Here is a 21,967-nt window from a genome sequence, read left to right on the forward strand (position 1 = left end):
CAGTGCCTCACCACCCTCTGGGTGAAAAACTTCCTCCTATTATCTAACCTAAACCTCCCCTGAACGTCCTAGCAAGCCTGTGAAGCAACCTACCTTACAGATTGCTATCACAGCTTGCCTCGTGCTCACACCTCTGAGTTAAGGATATACAACATTTTACAGACATAAATTTGGCAGTGAGTTACCACACTTGGAACAGACTGCAAATAAGCAGAAGCCTGGGGAACTTACACCCAATTGCAACCAAACAAAATCAAACCCAACCAAACAAAACCAAGATGCCTACGCTCAACCTGAATTAATTACAAATATTACTTAAGTTCTCATTTTTGGATTCTCCTAATGATAGCTCAGCATTTGCACTATATTTTCTGGACAAGCACTGAAGGAATTGCTCAGACATGTCTCACATATTTCAGCTCCATCACACACTGTTGTGCACTCTTACCCTCTCCTGCTGGGTAGGGCTGCGCACTGGACTTCTTCTTTACTGCTGCATAAATAGCTTCTGGTCTGCAGAAATTAAAAAGGACATCAGAATAATCAAAATGTTGACCATCACATCCCCTTACTAGGATGAGCCTAAGATTGCTTGAGTGTCTCCAAGTTGCTATTTTTTCATTACAAAAGCTCCCTCCACTTTTAAAAAGTGACAGACATCACCAGTTTTAAGACCTGAGCAGCAACCAGGAGCACACCACACTCCAAAATCAATGTCATACTATAAAACTAGAAGGTATTATTTACAAATTATTCACATCCATAGAGATTTTTGCCCAAATTCTCTCATTCTGAAGTATTTCTAAGAACTTTCATCATAAAACGATGAGAACATTTCACACACAATGGTGCAGCCACCCCAGCATTAACAGGACTTAAGTAAATACCCTGATGAATAATCAGCCACCACTGACTTTTCACAGCACTCACCTTTGAAAGCTGTTTATTTACACAGCAGTGAGCCCAACACTAATTGGCTTCCAAGAATGAAACAATAAAAGCCTAAAGCTGTACGGTGTAAATCAAACAGCATTCAGAATCTGCACTGCAATCATTTTGCACCCTGGAACACCTCTCTCTGCAAACTGCCAATTAAAATACTAATCAAAGTTACACTTACTCCTCTTTCTTCTCACTTCCAGGTAAGAGCTTGACATAAGACTTGGGAAACCAACCCCTTCCTCCATGCACCTCCCCAAACCACCAGTTTTCCTGCTGCTCCAGGACAGAAATGATATCATTTTTGGAGAAGTTCAAGTGGTTATCTTTTTTTGCAGTCCAAGAGCAAAGTGCTTGTGCTTTCAAGTTCTCGACGGGCTGCCCCTGGTAAGACAGAAGCAGAGCTGTGTTAGCACTCACCCTCACTGGTGTGGGTGTTAAACATGCATTGATGCATCAGTTATTGCAGTCCAAGCAAGTTCATTCCTAACTGTTGTTTTTTTTTTGTCTAGTCAGTGTTTTACAGAGGTGACTAAGAAACAATCTCCACTGTTTCCTATCTGTCACAAACATCTTGTGTGTTTAATTACAGATGAAAACTATCATAATTTAGAAATGCACTGCACATGTCCTGTTGGTCACCAGTCCATTGATGGATGGAATTATGTCAGAACACACAATATACCTGTCCATGAATGGGTGACACAGATCCAGGGGACACAGTGCGGGTAAAAGCTGACTTCTGTTGCCACGCTGCATTAACGTTCAGGCTGGAGAAATGTATGTTCTGGTAATCTGACTCTTCTACAGATTTGCTTGGTGAAAGTGGTCTGCAAATTAAAGACAGACATAATAAACACACAGCACTTTTTATTTTAAAAGCACTTAGAATCACTTTTTTTTTAAATATAGATACAAAACAAGTAATACTACAGCTGTGGATGCCCCATCCCTGGAGGCATTCAAGGCCAGGCTGGATGTGGCTCTGGGCAGCCTGGTCTGCTGGTTGGCAACCCTGCACATAGCAGGGGGGTTGGAACTAGATGATCATTGTGGTCCTTTACAACCCAGGCCATTCTACATTCTACACAATGAAAAAAAAGCCTATCAAATATTTAAAATATGCAAACTATGACTTTCCAATAGGTTCTTCAATAAGTTCTTTTATATTTTCTAGATCACTGACTGATACCACGCAGCACGTTACCTTAACTTTGAACAAGCAATCTGAACACAAACACAACAGAACTCACTCTGAAGTAGCTGAGGTAGTAGATAAAGATACTGTAGGAGGAAGTAAGGCCTTCTTTGGAGACAAAGCTTTTTCTCCTTCTGGTATTCTTTCCACGTAATTGCATGGAAACCAACCAATACGTCCTTGGAAGCTCCCATAAAGCCAGCCAGGCTCTCCAACATTTTTTTCATCAACCTATGGACAGAAGGATAAATACAAAGAAAACACAATTTGCAGTGTGAAACAACAGGATATCTATTATATGTCAGCACCCACTGGTAGACCAAACAGCACAAGCAGTGCTCGCAGGTTCAGCATTTGCAATTCTCTCTCCTCCCAGAATTGAGCTGATTACACACTGGTGGAAATGCAGTTGTACTATGTCTCCAGCAGCTCCTCCCCAGGTAAAAGACCAACTCAGTGACTTGTGGAGGCAAGCAGAGACAGCCTCAGGTGTCGTGCTCCTTCAAACGGGGCCCAAAACCACGTGACACTGAGGGACCACAGATGACACCAGGAGCAATTCTGGCTTGCCAAAATTATGATGTCTTGTGTTGCAGTTTTGACTGCATGGCCAAGAATTAGTGGCTGGCCAGCCAAGCAGCACATGAGAAATGGTGCAGTTTTAAGAGCTGTGCTGCTCTTAAGTGAGGAAGCCCAAATATTTCTCAGTAATTCTAATTTTTAATAAAAAACAAATGTGCTCAGCCTCCAATTAACTTTATTCACAAGGCATCCAAAAATTTTGTTATTTACTGTAATGATTAAAAGTGGAGCAGTTGTGCTACACACATTTGTGCTTCAATACCGAAGTCTCCATCATGCTGCATATCATCAAAGGCAGAGTAAGAAAAAACAGGCTAAAATTAGCAGCTAATCAAATCCCAGCAGCCAGTTAGCTTAGTTGAGGTTGGCAGCTGAAGAGGAGGTGGTGGCTGCCGGTGTATTTCTAAAATAAGACACTAGCAGTTAAAAGAGACAGCTAATTATATCTGAAAAGGAAACCAAAACAACACAAACCACTTTTGTTTCCTCTTAGGGTCAGAAGAAGGGAGCTGTTTTGTGTCAAGTTAAATACAAATGGCACATCTCACCTGAATTATATCTCCAGCATTAAAGCTCATCTCATCATGATTTCTTGCTTCAAACGGATACAAAGCTCTGTAGTTTACAAAGGCAACGGAATTCCTGGATTCTGAAGCACTGATGGCATTACCTGAAATGATAAGAAAACTCATCATCATTCAAAGCCAGGCTGGATGTGGCTCTGGGCAGCCTAATCTGGTGATTGGTGACCCTGCACATAGCAGGGGGGTTGAAACTAGATGATCTTTGTGATCCTTTTCAACCCAGGCCATTCTATGATTCTATCTTTCAGCACCCCAGTTGGCTCTTGCTTAACTCAGTTAATTAAACTGGCTAATGAGAAGTGGCAAGAACTAAAGAAAGCTGAAGTGCAGTAAAGTCATCTTCTGGGAAAATATTATTAAACAAGGATTTCTGAAGACCTACAGAGAAAGTCAGGTTGACTTCAGTTCTTTTTTTGTTAATCAGAGGCACTGGGCGGTGCAAAAAGAAGCAGATTTCAGTGTTAATAAATCACTGATGATTATCTGTGCATCCACTCATCACCTGACAAAGCTCCATGTCAGACTTCTGCTTGAATGACAGAAAGATCAGGTCTTACAAAAAAGCTACATTACTTCTGTTTCCAACACCTACAACTTGTTAGCCACAATCACTGGAAGATTTGGCATTGGTGGTGAAAACTGATAAAGACAAACTAAATCAATAGAATGATTTCCAGCTAACTAAAGACATGGAACATTGTGTTTTGTTTATAATATGAGGCAGTAAGTCTGCCACAGTGTCACATTTATACACTTAAGGAATAAAAAATGACTTAAGAAAACAAGAACCACCCAGGCAACAATCTAACTAAGATTACCTTCGTTAGTCCAGGGTGGCTTAAGACTTTTACCCTCTGTTGGTTTCAACAGATCTCCAAACTTTTCACTTATGTTTAATTTAGCAGTGCGTTTCTCTGTCTCGTGAGAGGTGGTGACTTCTTTTAGCTTTTTTATTTCTTCATTCTGCTTACGCCTCTCCTCAGCTTCTTTTGCAATTTGTTCTTGCCTTCTTTTCTCTTCCTCCAGTTGTCTCTGCCGTTGCTCTGTTTCTCTCAAGATCCCAGCTTGCTTATTTTTCTCCTCCTCTTCATGAAGCTTTTCCTGAACCTTTTCCTGCATTTTCTCTTCCTCTAATCGCTTCTTCTTCTCCTCCTCTTCCCTTCGGATATTTTCCTGCCATCGGTTCTCCTTCTCCCTTTTTGCTTTCCTTAAAAAAAGGAAATGAGAGAGGGGTAGGAGAAGATTCATCTAAAATTGAAAGAGATTCTGTTCACAGAATAATCAACTTCACTTGTAAGTGAGCTTCGTAAACAAACCTGAATCTATGGTATCAGTTACTTTTCTCTCTGAACAATAAGCTCTTCCACAGGAGACTGCTTTATCTACACAACAGCACCCGTATATCCCACGTGTAAGTAATAAATGGATTTAAATTCTTAGTACAGGGAAACTGCCACATAGATACCTGCCTCCATGTACACTTCTGCTTGCCCTTCACACAAGCAAGACATAGTCCATTCATTTAATAAGGGTGGCTTGAAGCTGTCCACCATGGCAGCAAGCTTCCAAGCGCCATGACTGAAAACTAACATTTCCAAATAGATGAACAGTAAAATTACATTGTGTTATAAACATAGGAATAGTCTTTGCATGCTATCTTTGTTGCTTTAGCTCTCTGTTTTCAGCACCTACTCAGTGTTTATTGCCCCACCGCTGCCACGCTCTTCAGCTACTAAGGATAAAATGGGTAGCTGACAGCAGGAAGTCAGGAGAGAAGAAAAACAGTGGTATCTTAGAACAGCAAGTATAAAACCCCCCAAAATACTATTTCTTAGTCAGCAACACAAGAGAAACTACACTTGTTGGGAACGAGACCATGAAAAAGCAAGAAGCAACAACTGAAAAGCTTGATTTCTTAGTACAAGCTGAGCAGAGCAAAACCAGCACTTCATACATGAACCAGGGCTACAGAAATGATTTGCTCAAAGTCCTATTTTAACGTTCTGGTCCTCCTCCTACAATAGGAATCAAACTTGCAGTTGAAAACTGGCTCACTTATTGAACTCCCAAGATTAACACAGGCAGTGGCACAGCTGCCCAGGGAGGTGGTGGGGTCACTGTCCCTGGAACTGTTCCAGAAATGTGGGGATGTGGCACTGAGGGATGTGGGCAGTGGGCCTGGTGGGGTTGGATTGGATTTGGGGATTTGAGGTCTTTTCCAACCTAAATGATTTGATGAATTAAGAAGTCAATGTCCTTCCTACTGTATGAGTACCTATCTCACAACAGAATATACACAACAAAGAACTAGCAACTACTCAAGAAGAAGTGCTTTTAAAGAAATATTTAAGAACTTTTCAAAGGTAACAAAACAAGGTAGAAAACATGAGGAATTTCAGGTGTGTGAGAATTATCTATCTGCAGTACTGTGTCCAGGCCTGGGGCCCCCTGCACAGGAAGGACGTGGAGCTCTTGGAGTGGGTCCAGAGGAGGGCACTAAGATGATCAGAGGGCTGGAGCACCTCTCCTATGAGGAAAGGCTGAGGGAAATAGGCTTGTTTAGCTTGGAGAAGAGAAGGATCCAGGGAGACCTCATTGTGGCCTTCCAGTACTTGAAGGGAGCGTAAAACAGGAGGGGGAGCAGCTGTTTACAAGGGTGGGTAGTGATAGGACAAGGGGGAATGGTTTTAAACTGAGACAGGGCAGGTTTAGGTTGGATATTAGGAGGAAGTTTTTCACCCAGAGGGTGGTGAGGCACTGGAACAGGTTGCCCAAGGAGGCTGTGGATGCCCCATCCCTGCAGGCATTCAAGGCCAGGCTGGATGTGGCTCTGGGCAGCCTGGTCTGCTGGTTGGCGACCTGCACATAGCAGGGGGTTGGAACCAGATGATCACTGTGGTCCTTTTCAACCCACGCCATCCTATGATTTTATGATAAAAAAAGCTAACATCTTAATAGAAAGAATGTTGCTTGGTTTATTTGCCCTTCAAACCTGACTTTCTAAATTCCACGGAAAGATAAAAATAGATCAGAAAAGGAAATGGGGAACACCCTGTATCAGTGGTACTCCATTTCAACTGCTTTCTCAAGCCAACTAACCAGGATGTATTTTTGCCAATTATACTTCCTGTGTGTTACAATCAGTTACTTTGCTCTAAAAACTGCTATGCTGACACATTTTAAGATATGGTACCTTGCAGCTTCATCTTCCAGCCGTTTTTTCTGTGCAAGTTCAGCTCTTCTTTTCTCTACCTCTCTTATTTTGCTCTGTTTGATCTTATGGAGCTGCTCCAAGGCTAATTGCTGCGTGCTGTAGCTTTCTCTCAGGTCCTAATAAGGAAACATAATGAAGTACATCATAAGAAATGAAACTAATCTTTTGAGAGAAGCACCCAAGCACTGTAACACTGTGTGAACCAAACTCTTATTTTATCCATACAAATGAACAACGTAATACTGAGTTCTTAACAGTCCTTGAAGGTCACTGCAGAGCCAAACAAACTGAAGTATGAAAACAGCTGGCAGGTTTGCAAGCCCTTTCATAGGACTCAGGCTTTCAAAGAGCCCTTCAGACATACACCTGCTGGAAACAGCAAATGTGACAGGAAACAGGAAAAAACTGCATGTTTCAATACAACGCTATGTGAGGACAAAGACAACAGTGAAGCACATTTTGAATAACCACAAAACACGCTGTTGAAGAGGCAGGCTTCAACTGAAAGCCAACACAATACCAGAAAGCTGAGAATACATCCCCAGTGTTCCCCTTTGCAACGTTTCTGTTTTTTCTCTTCGTTCCCAATTGTAAAATACAACGACAAATCGCTGCATGCAAATGGAAGACTGAAATTATTTGAGCAGAAAAGGAATGATCAGTTCCATAACTCAATCAAAAAGCTAAAAGACATCCTCACTAGGCTTACCACTGCAGGCAGCTGCAGCCTAACACACTCACACTGCTTTCTTCCTCTCTGAACTTCTACTTTTTGGGGCACATTCTTCTGTTTCTATTCCATCTCCCTCTGACTCTGGACATTTTCACTGAACACAGAGCATGAATCTTTGGGATAATTCCATTTACAGGAAACAAAACCAGCAATAATTTGAATACTTCAAGAACTTATTTTGTCACAGTACAAAGTGAGATGTCACACTACTATGAAGAATCCTACTGACACATGTTGAGCTATTGGTGTACTCTGACTTTCTGTATCTGATATGAAATGCAAATAAAGCAGTTATCAATGATCCGTTCCCACCACAGTAAGCACTGCCAACCACAATCACAATGCCTGAGAAATGCTGTGCAATTCCTGTGAACAGGATTTCTGTGTCAGTGAGAGTCTCAAACAGATCTACTTGCTACCATTTTTTCCCCAAATGTATTCAGTTGAAAATATTTTCTCATGCTACACAGAAACTGAGGATTACTATGGAAACAAACTCTCATATCTGTGATTTTAAAAGGAAGAAACCCAAGCCAGATTTCTGACATCAGCAGACAAAAGCAGTATGAAGGGAAAACAAGAAGCAAGCTTTAGTACAGGGTTAATCTGGAGGTTTAAAAGCATGGCCATTGCTGTGCCATATGTCATCATCTGGGCATTGATACCACTTCAGTCTCCAACTCAGAATTCATATGCCTGACTCCATATACCTGACTTGAGGGCCAGAGCACCTCCCCTATGAGGACAGGCTGAGGGAGCTGGGCTTGTTCAGCCTGGAGAAAAGAAGGCTGTGGGGTGACCTCATTGCAGCCTTTCAGTACCTAAAGGGAGCCTACAAAAAGGAGGGGAATCAACTCTTTGAAAGGGTAGATAACAGCAGGACAAGGGGAAATGGTTTGAAGTTGAGGGTGGGGAGATTTAGGTTGGATGTCAGGGGAAGTTCTTTACTGAGTAAGTTCTTTACTGAGGTGCTGGAACAGCTGCCCAGAGAGGCTGTGGATGCCCCGTCCATCCCTGGAGGTGTTCAAGGCCAGATTGGATGGGGCCCTGGGCAGCCTGGTCTAGCATTAAATGAGAAGGTTGGTGGCCCTGCATGTGGCAGGGGGGGGTTGGAGCTTCATGATCCTTGAGGTCCCTTCCAACCCAACCATTCTATGATTTTATGATTCCCAGCTTCAGGTATATGAACTAGACATGGTGAGACACAGAGAGAGCAACAGATGGAAAGCTGGGAGAAGACACTGCTTCCATCTTAGACAGTGCTCCTTTTGTTGATGTTACCTTAACTAAAAAGAAAAGGTTGAGTAAAACAACTTAAACACAGTCCATTAAGAAATAAAACAGCTATCATCACTTTGCAGTTTGGCTTTCTAAGCAGGTAAACAAAATTGTACATCTTTATGAGGATTTAAAAGCTAGCAGAAAGAACAAAACTATTGATTTTCTTTTAGGAAAATTTCTTTAACATAAGTTACGTATCCAAACAGAAAGGGTAAGCAGAGAAAAAAAAATGAGAAATGATTAAAAAGCAAAAGAGCCAAAGATTAGAAAATAACCTTAAGTAAGAGGAAGAGGTTGTTGAGACAGCTTAGCAGAGACAAAAGGCACTGAAGAACAGAATCATCCATACTGTCACACTGTAAGATAAGGCAGATAAAAAGCTAATTAATCTTTGCACTGTATTTTGGAAAACATATTTTAGGGAAGACTAAACAGTGGATGCAGCCACTGAACACAGCAAGCCATGCAAGCATACAAGTAACTAAAAATGCACATCACTAACGTTTCATGCAGCCTGTTCTTTTTCCAAGAAAAGAAACTCTTAGAAATGCTTACAAATTCAATCCCTGTTCTTTTCAATGGCGAGTGTAGAGCCCTCGCATTGGCCCAGCATAAATGCATTACGTAGGAATACAGCTCACATCACTGCCACTGAGAGTAAGCCAGGAAATAAAGTTAAGTGAATGCATGCCTGAGCACTGTATGCATTTTTAGGTACATCAAGAGTTGCTGCTGGAACAAAAATAGTTTTAGGGCCAGCAGTCAATATTTACCACCTTATCCTCAAAGAAACAGCCTATGCTGACTTACAGAACAACACCTAAATCTGTTACTGGACCTGTGGAATGTTCTATGAAACCCTGCACTCCTTTCAACAAGAATTAAAACTTCACAATTCAAAGATTGTAGCCCCAAAGAATACTGTATAACCCCATAAAAAAAGAACCTTCAAGAGCATAAGAAACCTCAATTCCAAAGCAAAGGTTGATAGTGAGCAACAGTTGATTCATGCAAAGCAATGATCAGCAAGATGTTGATATTTTAGTAGATTAGGATAGCTTTAAATGAATTTTTCTTGTGCTACAAGACTTCTGGTAATTCTTTTGTGACACTGAAAGTTGGGAAGACCTTTTGGAAGCACCCAGCAATCTTTACACATGGATGAAGAAATACACTTACTGTACGTATTTAGAGAACACACGTACCTTAAGCTGACTGTTAAATGCATCCATTTCAGCAAGTTTAGAAGCAGTTTCTTTCTCAAGGGCATCTAATTGTTCCTTAAGTCTTTGGCACAATTCTTCCTTTTCTAGAGACTTCTTTTGCACTGAAGCAATTCCTGCATCTGCATTAGAAGAAAGACAAACAGCTTCAGAAGGATTTTTGTTCTCGTCAATTTATTTTCTCCCCAATATATATACATACATTCCCAAATTCTTTCCTTACAAAAAATCCTTTGACTTACCCTCCTGTTTGCATACAGCACCAAGAAGGGGGCCAACATCCACCTGACACATACAGGCATTACGTGTAATATGGAATACTTTACAAATGGTTTTTCACATCATGTTAGATCAATTCATAGCAAACTTCTGAAGGCAGGAGTTTGCAGTGTGCTTTGATACAAAAATCAGTGTAAACTTTTAATGAACCCCCCTGACTTAATGCTGCCAAAAACACACTGTGTAATAAGGATCCCAGTATCTGAGGATTGTAAGTCTGCAGAAATGAAGTTTTAAGCAAACTCTGTTTCTCACAAAAATGTGCTTGTTTGCTTCTTATTTACATCACAGTAGAAGTAATGAAATACAGATGCAACAATTCTTAGGTGGCTTTCACTAAAAAGATATTAAAACAAAGGTAGGATTGACCCCTCTATATCCTACAGCTTATTTTTTTAAACAGTATGACATAAAATGACAAAAACCCAGCAATGTGAACCACGGAACTCATTTGCAGGCACTTACTTTGAGTGCTGTCGTGTTGAACGTTTTTAATTCTTTCACTTAACGACTGCTTTTCAGGAACTAAATAAGTTAGCTTAGTCTGATACTCCTGTAGATATTGAAGAGAGCATAACACATTTTTAATACTACTTATATATCCACGTGCAAAAATTTTCAAACATAACCCCAAGACACTTTAATGAAACATGGATGCAAGTTAGCACTATAGGGAGGAGGAAAAACTACTTCTATACGCCCTGTATGAACAACATTAACACCAAATACTTTTTAATCTTTAAATCTGATCACAGTTGGAAAAGAAGAAGTTAACAGATTTATTAAAGTGGAAACTATCATGAAAACAGAGCTGCAAGCTTCTCAGAAGGAACAAGCAGGACAGAGTGGGGGAGTTGCCCTCTAAGTTAAGAAGAGAGACTGCAAAGAGCTGTCTCTAAGAAACTGATCATCAAGTTGAGAGCCTGTGGGTTAAAATTAGGGACCAGACCAATGAAGGACATCTGGTGGTCAGGGTCTACCACAGGCTGCCTGAACAAGGGAATTCTGTGGATGAGGCCTTCTTGCTTCAACTGCAGGAAGTGTTGTGCTTGCAGTCTCTCATCTTGGTGGAGACTTCAACCACCCAGATGTCTGCTGGGAAAGCAACACAGCAGGCAGCAAGCAATCCAGGGGACTCCTGGAGTTTGCTGAGGATAACTTCTTGGTCCAAGTACTGGACAGACCAACCAGAGGTGAAGAATTGCTGGATGTGATGCTCACCAGTGCAGAGATCATGAAAGAGGTTAAGACTGGAGGCAGCCTGGGTTGCAGTGAACATGCCCTGGCTGAGTTCATGATCTTGAGGAATATAGGCCTGGCAAAGAACAGACAGGACCCTGAACTTTGGGAATAAGAATTTCTGGCTGTTCGATTAACAGCCAAAAAGTGAAGGCAGGGCACGAGGGAGCAAAATCCCCTTCCCCCCCACTGTGAGAGCAGAGCAAGTCCAAAACTTCCTCATGAGGCTGAATGTGTACAAGTCTGTGCGGCTGAACAACATGCATTCCAGGGTCCTGGAAGAACTGGCTGCTGTGGGTGCCAAGCTGCTCCCCAGCATATCTGAAAAGTTGTGAAAGTGGATAAAAGGAAACAACTCTCCTATTTTCAAGAAAGGGAGAAAAAACAACCCAGGAAAATACAGGTTGGTGAGCCTCACGTGTGTGCATGGGAAGATCTTGGAGCAGATCCTCCTGCAAGATATGTTGAGGCACACGTGAGACGAGGTGATCTGATACAGCCAGCATGGCTTCACCAAGGTCACATCGTCCCTGACCCATCTAGTGGCCTTCTATTATGGAGTGATGGCACTGGTAGAAAAGGAAGGGCTACTGCTGATGTATGCAAGGCCTTTGACGTGGTCCTGCACCACATCCTTATCTCTAATTGGAGAAATATGGATTTGAGGGCTGGATGGATTATTGGTGGATAAAGAATGGAAGGTTGTAGCCAAAGGGTTGTTGTCAATGATTCTATGTCCAGGTGGAGGCCAGTGACAAGTGGTGCCCACCGGGGGTCCATCATGGGACCAGCTCTTCAACATCCTTATCAACAACAAAGACAGCAAGATAGAGTGCACCCCCAGCAAATGTGCAGATGACACCAGGCTGAGTGGTGCAGCTGACACAACAGAAGGAAGGGATGGCATCCAGAGAGACCTGAACACCCTCAAAAAGTGGGCCCACAAGAACCTAATGATGTTCAACAAGGCCAAGTGCAGGGTGTTGAACTTCAGCTGGGGCAATCCTGGATATGAGTACAGAGAGACCAACTTTACAGAGTCTGATAGTAGTAGGCCAAAGGGGAATGGCTTTACACTAAAAAAGGTGAGATTTAGGTTAAATGTTAAAAAGAAACTATTTGGTCAGAGAGTGATGAGGCATTGGCATGGGCTGCCCAGAGAAGTTGTGGTTGCTCCTGAAGACGTTCAAGGCCAGGCTGGATGGGGCACTCAGCAGCCTGAGCCCCTGCCTACAGCAGAGGGTTGGAAGTGGATGGGCTTTAAGGTCCCTTCCATTCTAAACCATTCTATTGACTGCCTTAAGTCTAACACAGAAATCCTCACAAAAAACTGAGACTGGAAACATCAAAGTAACAATTAAAAAGAAGCCACTATTATCAGTTCAAAAAAGTTTAGACTACTGTCTCCATTCAACTATCAGCTTGTTGTAGTACATGCAATCAATTCTTTAGCATCACAAATGAACCTAAAGTCCGCTGCAATGTAGATGGCCTTGCAGATTCAAACTGATACACTACTCCTCCCTGTTGGAGCACATAAAATTACTGAAACACAAAACAGGAAATAAAGAAGAATTAAAAGCTTAACAGAAAGCGATGTACCTGAAGTTGCTGTTGTAGTTGCTTGACTTCCATAATTCCTTGGTCACATTTTCTATCTAAAGCCTCCAGCTCAGTCTTCCGAATCTGCTTTTTGCTTCGAATATCCTGCAATCTGCCTGAGATTTGCTGATGTTTGTCCGTCTAGAAAGAAATCAGAGCAATGACACTACATATAGCAACAAAACCTTTCTCCACTACACCCATGGGCTTATTACAACACAATCCATTCCCTAAAAGAACTCAAAAATACCTGTTTTAGATTGCTCATCCAAAGCAGAATGGTTTGCTAGGAGTTCTATTAAGTCTACATTCTAAGATTCGCGCATTTCAAAATACTGCATTTCATTTCAAGTTGGGCAGTAAAACGTATGTCTTACCAGGGCTTCTAATTCAAGATTAAGGCTCTTCTTCTTAGAGGTCAACTTGATAATTTCTTCTTGTTCCCTGTTACGCTGATTAAGAAGTTCTTGGCGACGAATTCTCTCCCATTCCAAACGCCGCTGGCGCTCCAGTTCTTGCTTTGCTGCCTATAGAGAAGTTACATTGCTTTAAATCACCATGCAGATACAGAACCCTGAGATCATGTTTTAATATAACGTGCTCAACTTGTAGATAGTGTAACAGCAACACAACGTATTGTTTTTCTCAAAATGATTTTGTAAACTTCAGCGTCAAAGACTGGAGAAAGTGATCCGCTAGGATTCTTTATGCCATGCTCCTATCCCTGATAAAGCAATTTGATGAAAGATGCATAATTCAGAGAGGAACAAAATCTATTTAGCTTAGAAAACAGACCATAAATGAGCACACTGAGGTATTATTCTTAACCTCTTTTGAGTATTTCACAGAACTACCTAAAACATGAAAGCCTTATGCACGCACTGAGACACCAGACAGAAGCAAATCTGCCTGAAGTTCAAACAGCAAAATATTATCAACTATCAATTCAGTAGAGTCTTGTTTGGAATACAGATTTTTTTTTTTAATGAAAACTAAGAAATCTATCCAATCTATCTGTCCTTTGAAGAATCTGAAAGTCTTTGATTTAAACACCACTTCATTCATTTATAATTGACACAATATTTTCAGACAGAAATGCCATTCTCTCTCCAAGTGAGTGTGCCACTGGCCGCTCAACGAGAATGAGTCAAAGTCAGTGCCCAAATCCTGAGTGCTCCACCCAGTGAACACTACATGCACATACACATTCCTTACAGCATTACAAAAATAATGTCAAGAAAACAACCTCCCGCCTTTCTATTTCTTTCCTCCTTTCTTCTTCCCTTTGTCTTTCCAGCTCTCGTTGTCTCTCCAGCTGCCTTTCCAATTCAAGCTGTTTTTTCCGTTCCTGCTCCTGACGTTCCCTCTCTCTTCGTTCTTGTTCTTCTCTTTCTTTCTGAGCCTTACGTTCTGCCTCTCTCTGCTGCTGTTCCAACAGGACCTGACGGCGTTTTTCCAGCTCCACATTTCCTCTCTCATAGTTTGCTTTTCTTTTGTCCTCAAACGTCACTAGAACAAGGAAAATTAGTTATTTCTGTTCTGTGCAAAACACTGCTCTCAAACAAGTGCCTCGGTAATGCCACTAAAGATAGGTATTCTCTTTTTGGCAAGTTCAGGTAGTCAGGTCATGGACGATGGAAGCACTTGGCATTTTTTCTAGTATTATTTTCCTTCTCAAAAATACCTTGAAATTTTCCTAAGTCTATTCCAATTGCAAAAACGTCGCAATTTAAAACTGACCAAGAAAATGGTTTTAATTTTAGAGGAAACACAAAGGAACAGCTTCTACAAGCTGAGAGAAGTCAATATTTTGTTACAGAGGTTTTCTACTGAGCAAGAAATGTTAACACACAGAGAGTGAGCCTTAAAGGGCGTTCCCTGTAAGATCTCCTGGAGTTAAAAACAGCAGAAAACATAACAGGATTAAGCTGAACTACAGCAGGATAAAAGGAGACTGAAAGGAATGACTTAGGTTCCCAGCAACCACTCTAAAAAGAGAGGCACGTTGTGTCCCACACTGCACACACAACAGACCGTTGCATCAGGTAGCCAACAGCAGAATTTACTTTTGTGTGCAAATCACATTTTGTTTTTAGATAATTAAACAACATTGGGATCTCTTGTTTTCAGAATGTCCAGAACAAAGTACTGCCAGTAACACTCAACTGCAAAAAATTTTGCAGTAGCACTGCAGTGGTTGTAAATGAAAGATTTATTTTCCAAAATACATTATTAATCAGCACACTTTTCCATTCCTACAGCTAATAATAGCACCCATCTCTGCCTTCTCCATTTTATTAGATGTAATAGGCTGACTACATCCACTTAACAACCCTCTACTGTCCAAGTTAAAAGGGATCTAGCTCCTGAAATGAAGCCCCCCAGAGATTTGATTATGTCTTCCACTTTCTAAGTGTTCCAGTGTCCTTCAAAGACAGCCTTATTTATCAGCAATGAGACCATGAACTTTGTTTTACCTGGCTGTTTTTTCTGTGGCTCCTCCTCTTGCACAGGCTGGTAAGATGGCAGAGTTCCATTAATATTTTCAGAGTATTTTCCACTCCTGGAGATGACAAAAAAAAAAAAAAAAACACAAAACCCCGTTAGACAAATAATAGTTACCTTGTTTGCATAAAAAATTTCTGTTGAAGGCACAGTATGTTTCACTGCCTTCACCAATTTACCTGAAGGAAGGTGGTACCAGCTCAAGAGGCAGAGTTAGTGGCAGAGGTTGCCCAGCTTTGGCCATATCAGTTAAGTGCATGGCTAACACAAACTCATCTGCTTTCAGCTGTCCATCTCCATCAATATCAGCCAGTGACCTGCATAGTTTTAATCATAACAATAATTAGAACTAAACATCACAACCACTCACAAGCAATAGCTGAAGATTTTCACACCTGGAACTGTGAAATACTGTTGAAAACAGAAAACTTCTCTGAAATGATCTGGCAAAAATAATTAAAATTAGTAATAAAAACTGTGGGTGGAAGGAGTGGATGGAAGGAGATATTATTCTCAAAGAACCATCAATTCAGATACAGAGTGTGTCCTTAGACACACTCAGACTGGATTTATGTGAGATGCTTCATACATGTCTGTGCTCTATTTTGTAGTCAGAGTTGGACACACACACACAAAAATGAGCCATTTAAAAAAGAATCAAAAAGGAAGCAAACAAAAAATCCACCACCCACTCACACACCACAGGGAAAAAACAAAGGCAGGAGATGATGAAATGAGATTTTTATTGTGCTGACAGACCAGCACTATTCACACAATACTGTTATTTATTATTACATTGTTAGTGCTATATTACAGTAATTAAGACCATAATGCCAGTAGAAATATCAGTAATTCCTTACTTTGGGCAAAACTGTAAGTTGGTCTGGTAATCTTCTACATGTGCACAAAGACATCCCTGCACTGGCTACTGATACATTCAGACCAGGCACCCAGGAGGAAAGCAGCAGCTGTGTACCTGCTTTATTTCCCCACACTCCTACGTGGATGAACACAACTACAAACTCCATTTTTACCCTCACAGTGTGCAATCAAATTAGTTGAATTAGTAGGAATAACGTTTCAGGTCGCTGCTGATAATACAAACAAATGACTGCCCCCAAGATAAAGACAACAGTGGAACCTCAGAAAGAGCTGTGAAAGACAAAATTAATCTGAATTCCTCTGAAAAGTGAAGTTCACACATAACATCCAAGTTATCACTGAAAGCAAAATCTAAACTATCTTATCTAGCAGGTTAAAGGCAAATTATTCAAGCCTTCAGACAACTGTAACGATTTCCATCACCACAGCAAAGATAAGTCTTAAAAGCTGTTTGATATGCAAGTACCTTGATGGGCTACTCCTCCTTTAAGCTCTCCATATTTTAAAACTAACAAGATCGTAGAATCACCATAGAATCACAGAATTGCCAGGGTTGGAAGGGACCTCAAGGATCATGAAGCTCCAACCCCCCTCGTTGCATGCAGGGCCACCAACCTCCATACCTAATTCTACACCAGGCTGCCCAGGGCCCCATCCAACCTGGCCTTGAACACGTCCAGGGATCTACCACCTCTCTGGGCAGCCTGTTTGGAGATGATCTTTCGCTTTACAATCCTGCTTTTCAAACAAACAAATCTTTGCCTCAGCTTAAGTATCCCACCACTGAAATGGAAGCTGAAATTAACATCTGTACTACTCTACGAAATTCAAAAAACAAAGTGTGAATAGAATAGAATCATAAAATCCTTAGAGTTGGAAGAGACCCCTGTGGGCCATCTAGTCCAAAAAGTGAAAAGTTTAATATATTAAAGTTGAAGTGTCTTTTGAAAATGCATCAATCACTAAATGAGTTTAAGAAGCAGCTTAGTTTCTGGTTACAACTTAGATCTATGGTGTCCTTTCATCATTTCTTATTAAATAAAAACTGTCTTTTAATACCATAAATGTATTGAATGCACAATCAGCAACTCAACTTACCAAATAGTAGCCAGCTGAGTCTGTGAGAGGTTTGATTGCAGAAGGGCATTCCTTGCTTGAAATCCTTCATGCAAAAACACAAAAGAGATTAATAAATACTTTGAACAAAGATTCACATGTAGCAAAAATGGGTCATGAACTGGGGCATGTTTATTTTTAATGTTAATCTAATCCATTTTCATTAATCGCTGACAGTTGGCATGACTTCCAGGCTTAACAAAAGGTATTACAATCTGAACACAATGAAGACGTAAGTATTTTTGTGTAATTCTCTTTTCATTCAAAGGTCAAAACAGAAAAACTGACATAAAAAAGGGGTATTTATGGTAATCCCCACAGCTGTTACAAGAGCACAGCTGATTGCCTGCTGAAAGTTTGAGCTGGTAAGCTGGAAAACTGCCAGTTTTCCTTGGTTAACAGAGAACCATACACCTTTTTCAGGCAAGTCAATGAAACCTTCAGCCCCAAAATCAACCAAATAAGATAAAAGTGCATAGAGTCCCTTCCAGGAAAGAGACAATTGTCCTTTTTTGTGTACTAAAAAACTGAGGCAGAGAGTTGGCAAGTAGTCAATCAAAATGAGAAATCTGGTCAGCTACAGGCATACATTCTGACTCCAAATCTATCTCCTGCTTTTTCAGAGTTCCACTCATGAGATTACAGTTAATAATCCACTTTTACAAGCACTTTCATTCATTTCAAATTCAGCTCTTGTGCTAACTTCGTGTGAGGTCTTTCAAAACCACCATAATGCTGTGGCACAACACAAATGTCACTGGAAGTCAACAAGGAATTACTCCCTTAAATTACTTCCCAGAAGTTACAATCCATGCCTGCAGTACTGCCACGTCTTTTCAAAGAAAGCAGTTGAGGAAAGAAGACAAAGTCCAAATATCTAAGCAGTTACTGATGGATATACACGGAAATGGAGACGTGACACAAAAACAATTGTGTAGATGTATCTCATTTCCACAGAAAGCACTGCTCCACTGCTTTTTCCCCATGTGTACCAAGTGCCATACTCACCTGATAAATAACCACTCATACTTTTATCAAGACTGTTAAATTTCTGTCTGTATTTTAATCTGGAAGCCTGAGGAACTGCCCAGTCTGAAGGTGCAATCTTTGGTGAATTCCCAGCTAGTGAAGCACTAGAGGAAGAATTTGAACTGTAATACAATTTCAAATAAGAAAGAAAGAAAGAAAGATATCTAAGTTAGTTACTTGGCTTAACAAACAGGCATTGGTACAGAAGATATACAGCATCATTTGGTGCCCAGATGAGAAGCCCAAAGTTGGACATGCATTCATCCTACATGTCTTGTGCCAGCAGCAAAAAAGTACAAGCATTTCTGAACCACCTTCTGGAACTGAGAACCCTCTGCACTCTTTTGGGAAACTGCTCCTTCGAAACCCAATTGTACAGATAAAAACTAAACCCTTTCTTCTGTCTGTGACAAAGCTCTAAAGTCAGCAAACAGATTTATAATCATCTATTATTCATAAAACAAATTCACAGATAAATATTTATAACAAACGCTGTTCTTTATGTCTGTTGGTGCTATCTATAATGAATGACCACATCAATCCATAAACACTGCTTTTACAACCACTTGTTTTACTTCTATTTGCTAATGCTGTGCACTACCTTCTTTTTGGCACTGCTTTTACTTGTTTGAGCTTTCTCTTCTACTTCAGAAAGTTTTGATACAGTTATTGAAAATATTAATTTGCCCGTATACAAACAAGCTACTTTCAAATTTGGCAGGCCATTATTAATGAATAATACCTTAAAAACATAAGTGCTTTGTGTTTTTTAGGAGGCATACTATTCATGTATAAGATATAGCCATTGTAAACTAAACTTTCATACCTGCTAGATCCTAGATCGATTAGTGACTGTGCCTTCTGCATGTTAGATCCACCAAACCCTCCTGCCATGGGACCTAAGGAACCAGTATGAGGCTGCACTGAAACAGACAAAACCAAAAGCTGTAAAGAAAACAGGTATGGGTATGCAGTAATGATTTGTAATAAACACCCAAGTGTTTGAGAGAAATAACAAAAGCTAATCAGTGCCTTGTTTTTAAGGTTATTTCATTATGAGAGATGTAATGAATGCAAAATTTGGAAAGAATGTGTGTGTACTTGGTGGCCAGCAGGAAAAGGGAGGTGATTGTCCTCCCCTACTCAGCTCTTGTGAGGCTCCATCTGCAGCACTGCGTCCAGGCCTGGGGTCCCCAGTACAGGAAGGACATAAATCTCTTGGAGAGGGTCCAGAGGAGGGCACTAAGATGATCAGAGGGCTGGAGCACCTCTCCTATGAGGAAAGGTTGAGGGAAATAGGCTTATTTAGCTTGGAGAAGGATCCAGGGAGACCTCATTGTGGCCTTCCAGTATTTGAGAGGAGCATATAAACAGAAGGGGCTGTTTATGAGGGTGGATAGTGATAGGACAAAGGGGAATGGTTTTAAACTGAGACAGGGCAGGTTTAGATTAGATGTTAGAAGGAAGTTTTTCACCCAGAGTGTGGTGATGCACTGGAACAGGTTGCCCAAGGAGGTTGTGGATGCCCCATCCCTGCAGGCATTCAAGGCCAGGCTGGATGTGGCTCTGGGCAGCCTGGTCTGCTGGTTGGCGACCTGCACATAGCAGGGGGTTGGAACCAGATGATAACTGTGGTCCTTTTCAACCCAGGCCATTCTATGATTCTATGATTATGATTCTTTATACGTTTATTTATTTATTTATTTAACTTGCATGTTAGCATAAGTGTTCCTCTCTGAAATTAGCCAGGGAGAAAATGAGATTCACACATCAAAACAAGCAGTGGACTGCACTCTACTTACTTGAAGAGAAAGGTACGGCCAAAGGCTGCAGTAGGCTGGATGTTCCATTTGGCAGTGATGAGGTACTGACAGAAGGCACCAGGGGAGCAGAAATAACCAAAGGAGGAATGGATGTCATTGAGGTCAGAGACATTGGAGCTAAGGGCGTGATCGTAGACATGGATGTTGGCATGGACAAATTTGGCATACTACCCATTCCTAGAGCAAAAACAAACAATTCATGATTTTGTACTGCATACACTCCACAGCAAGAAATGGAATCTACTATGCTAAGTAAAAACTACACAAAGCAGCCTGCATCCAGAGATGCAATAAATTAAATTGATGCTTGTCTAGAATATTTACTTTTCCCCTCAACATTCACACAACACAGCTAACAGAAGGAAATATACTGAAGATGAATAATCAAAATAAAAACCAAACCCTACTCCTTACAAGGAATTCATTCTCCAGGTTGACCTGGCAAATATTTCACAGAAGGATTAAGATGTAATTTTCTATAATTATCAACATAACTCATTTTTCAAGAAGCCTTTCTGTGTCTGCCCCCTGAGACAGAATTCTAACAGAACAGGAAACTTGTGACAATTCTCTACAAAGAGCAGCTCATGATATTTCTGAGCTGTCTTTTCCTAATCTTGGTCCCAAAAAAATGTACAAAGGTGAAACGTTCATATTTAGGGACACATGCCCAACATAGGATTGCTTTAAGGCAGTTTTCTGATTAAGACACTTGAATTACTGACTAAATCTTGTGGAGGAAAACAGGATGTAGATGAGGTGATGAAAGGTTAATAGCAAGTATTCATTTGCCAACCACAGCTATATATAAATGCATGCACTGGTATGCAAACACGAGATTTAAAAATCACATGTGCAATTAATACACACACATACATTTAACTCAACTGTATAAACACTGAAAGAAGTACATGCAGAATTCTGTAGCCTAGCTGAAACCAGGTGTGTATTTTCTTTTACAAAATTACAATCAGCATGCAGACATGCACTGACACACACTCAATGCCAAAACATGGCAGAAAAGTTAAAAATAATTATATTCCATCGATGAACAAGTGAACAATCTGATTCATTCTAAAAAAGTATTTTAAAAAACTGATGTCAAAACTTTGACCCTTGCTAAGTTTAACTTAAAAGGAAGAAAAAGGAAGTAAGGAGGGTAATCTCATGAGTGAATGGAGGGAGACAGAAAAAGGCCTTCAGTATGAAAGCCTGCAAGTCAAAGGGCAGATGTGAAGGGCCTTCCTGAACCTCAAAATTCCATAGATGCTTCTTCTTTATTATTAAATGTCTTCAGAGAATGAACTCATCAAAAAGGCCATTTGCTCTTTCTCAAGTAAGAGGCTTTGTGGATTTCTTGCATCAGCATAGCCATTGTAGTTTTTTGGTTTTAACTGATTCCCTCAGTGATGTGGTCAGATTAACGATACTTGTATTTGAATGCAGATCAACTGTGTGTTTTCTCTTTGAACACTAATTAACTATACATTAATAAGTACCAAAGCGAGCTGACATTAGAGGTGAAAGTACTGGAGTTTGTTTCATGACAGGAGGGAGAACCATAGGTAAGTGCTGTCCTTGTAATTTCAGCTTGATGAGTTTCATGGCTATAGAGAACTCTTGTTGATCCATTTTTCCATCTTTGTTCAAGTCTGACAGTGCCCTTAAAGGAAAAACAAAAAAAGAAAGAGTCCACACAGGAGAAATGTGACTTAAAAGTTTTTCACCAAATGAGAAG

At 40.6% G+C, this 21,967-nt stretch overlaps 1 protein-coding gene across 4 annotated transcripts in view; it reads right to left on the reverse strand.

Moving 5' to 3' along the window:
• ITSN2 (intersectin 2) overlaps positions 1 to 21,967 on the reverse strand; it is a 68,356-nt gene that overhangs the window by 19,587 nt on the left and 26,802 nt on the right. For all 4 annotated transcript variants that reach the window (XM_031595923.2, XM_031595925.2, XM_031595924.2 and 1 more), the window contains exons 5-23: positions 21,729 to 21,892; positions 20,209 to 20,406; positions 19,233 to 19,329; positions 18,386 to 18,528; positions 17,360 to 17,423; positions 15,559 to 15,696; positions 15,352 to 15,437; positions 14,121 to 14,383; positions 13,252 to 13,401; positions 12,875 to 13,015; positions 10,499 to 10,586; positions 9,737 to 9,876; positions 6,497 to 6,633; positions 4,122 to 4,510; positions 3,268 to 3,389; positions 2,193 to 2,368; positions 1,625 to 1,769; positions 1,121 to 1,323; positions 449 to 513 (exon numbers count right to left, since the gene is read on the reverse strand). In XM_031595923.2, coding sequence (XP_031451783.2) covers positions 449 to 513; positions 1,121 to 1,323; positions 1,625 to 1,769; positions 2,193 to 2,368; positions 3,268 to 3,389; positions 4,122 to 4,510; positions 6,497 to 6,633; positions 9,737 to 9,876; positions 10,499 to 10,586; positions 12,875 to 13,015; positions 13,252 to 13,401; positions 14,121 to 14,383; positions 15,352 to 15,437; positions 15,559 to 15,696; positions 17,360 to 17,423; positions 18,386 to 18,528; positions 19,233 to 19,329; positions 20,209 to 20,406; positions 21,729 to 21,892 — 2,909 coding nt within the window. The remainder of the gene's footprint in view (positions 1 to 448; positions 514 to 1,120; positions 1,324 to 1,624; positions 1,770 to 2,192; positions 2,369 to 3,267; positions 3,390 to 4,121; positions 4,511 to 6,496; positions 6,634 to 9,736; positions 9,877 to 10,498; positions 10,587 to 12,874; positions 13,016 to 13,251; positions 13,402 to 14,120; positions 14,384 to 15,351; positions 15,438 to 15,558; positions 15,697 to 17,359; positions 17,424 to 18,385; positions 18,529 to 19,232; positions 19,330 to 20,208; positions 20,407 to 21,728; positions 21,893 to 21,967) is intronic.

Source organism: Phasianus colchicus, chromosome 2 (assembly GCF_987193195.1).
Source record: "Phasianus colchicus chromosome 2, bPhaCol1.hap1.1, whole genome shotgun sequence".
NCBI lineage: Eukaryota > Metazoa > Chordata > Aves > Galliformes > Phasianidae > Phasianus > Phasianus colchicus.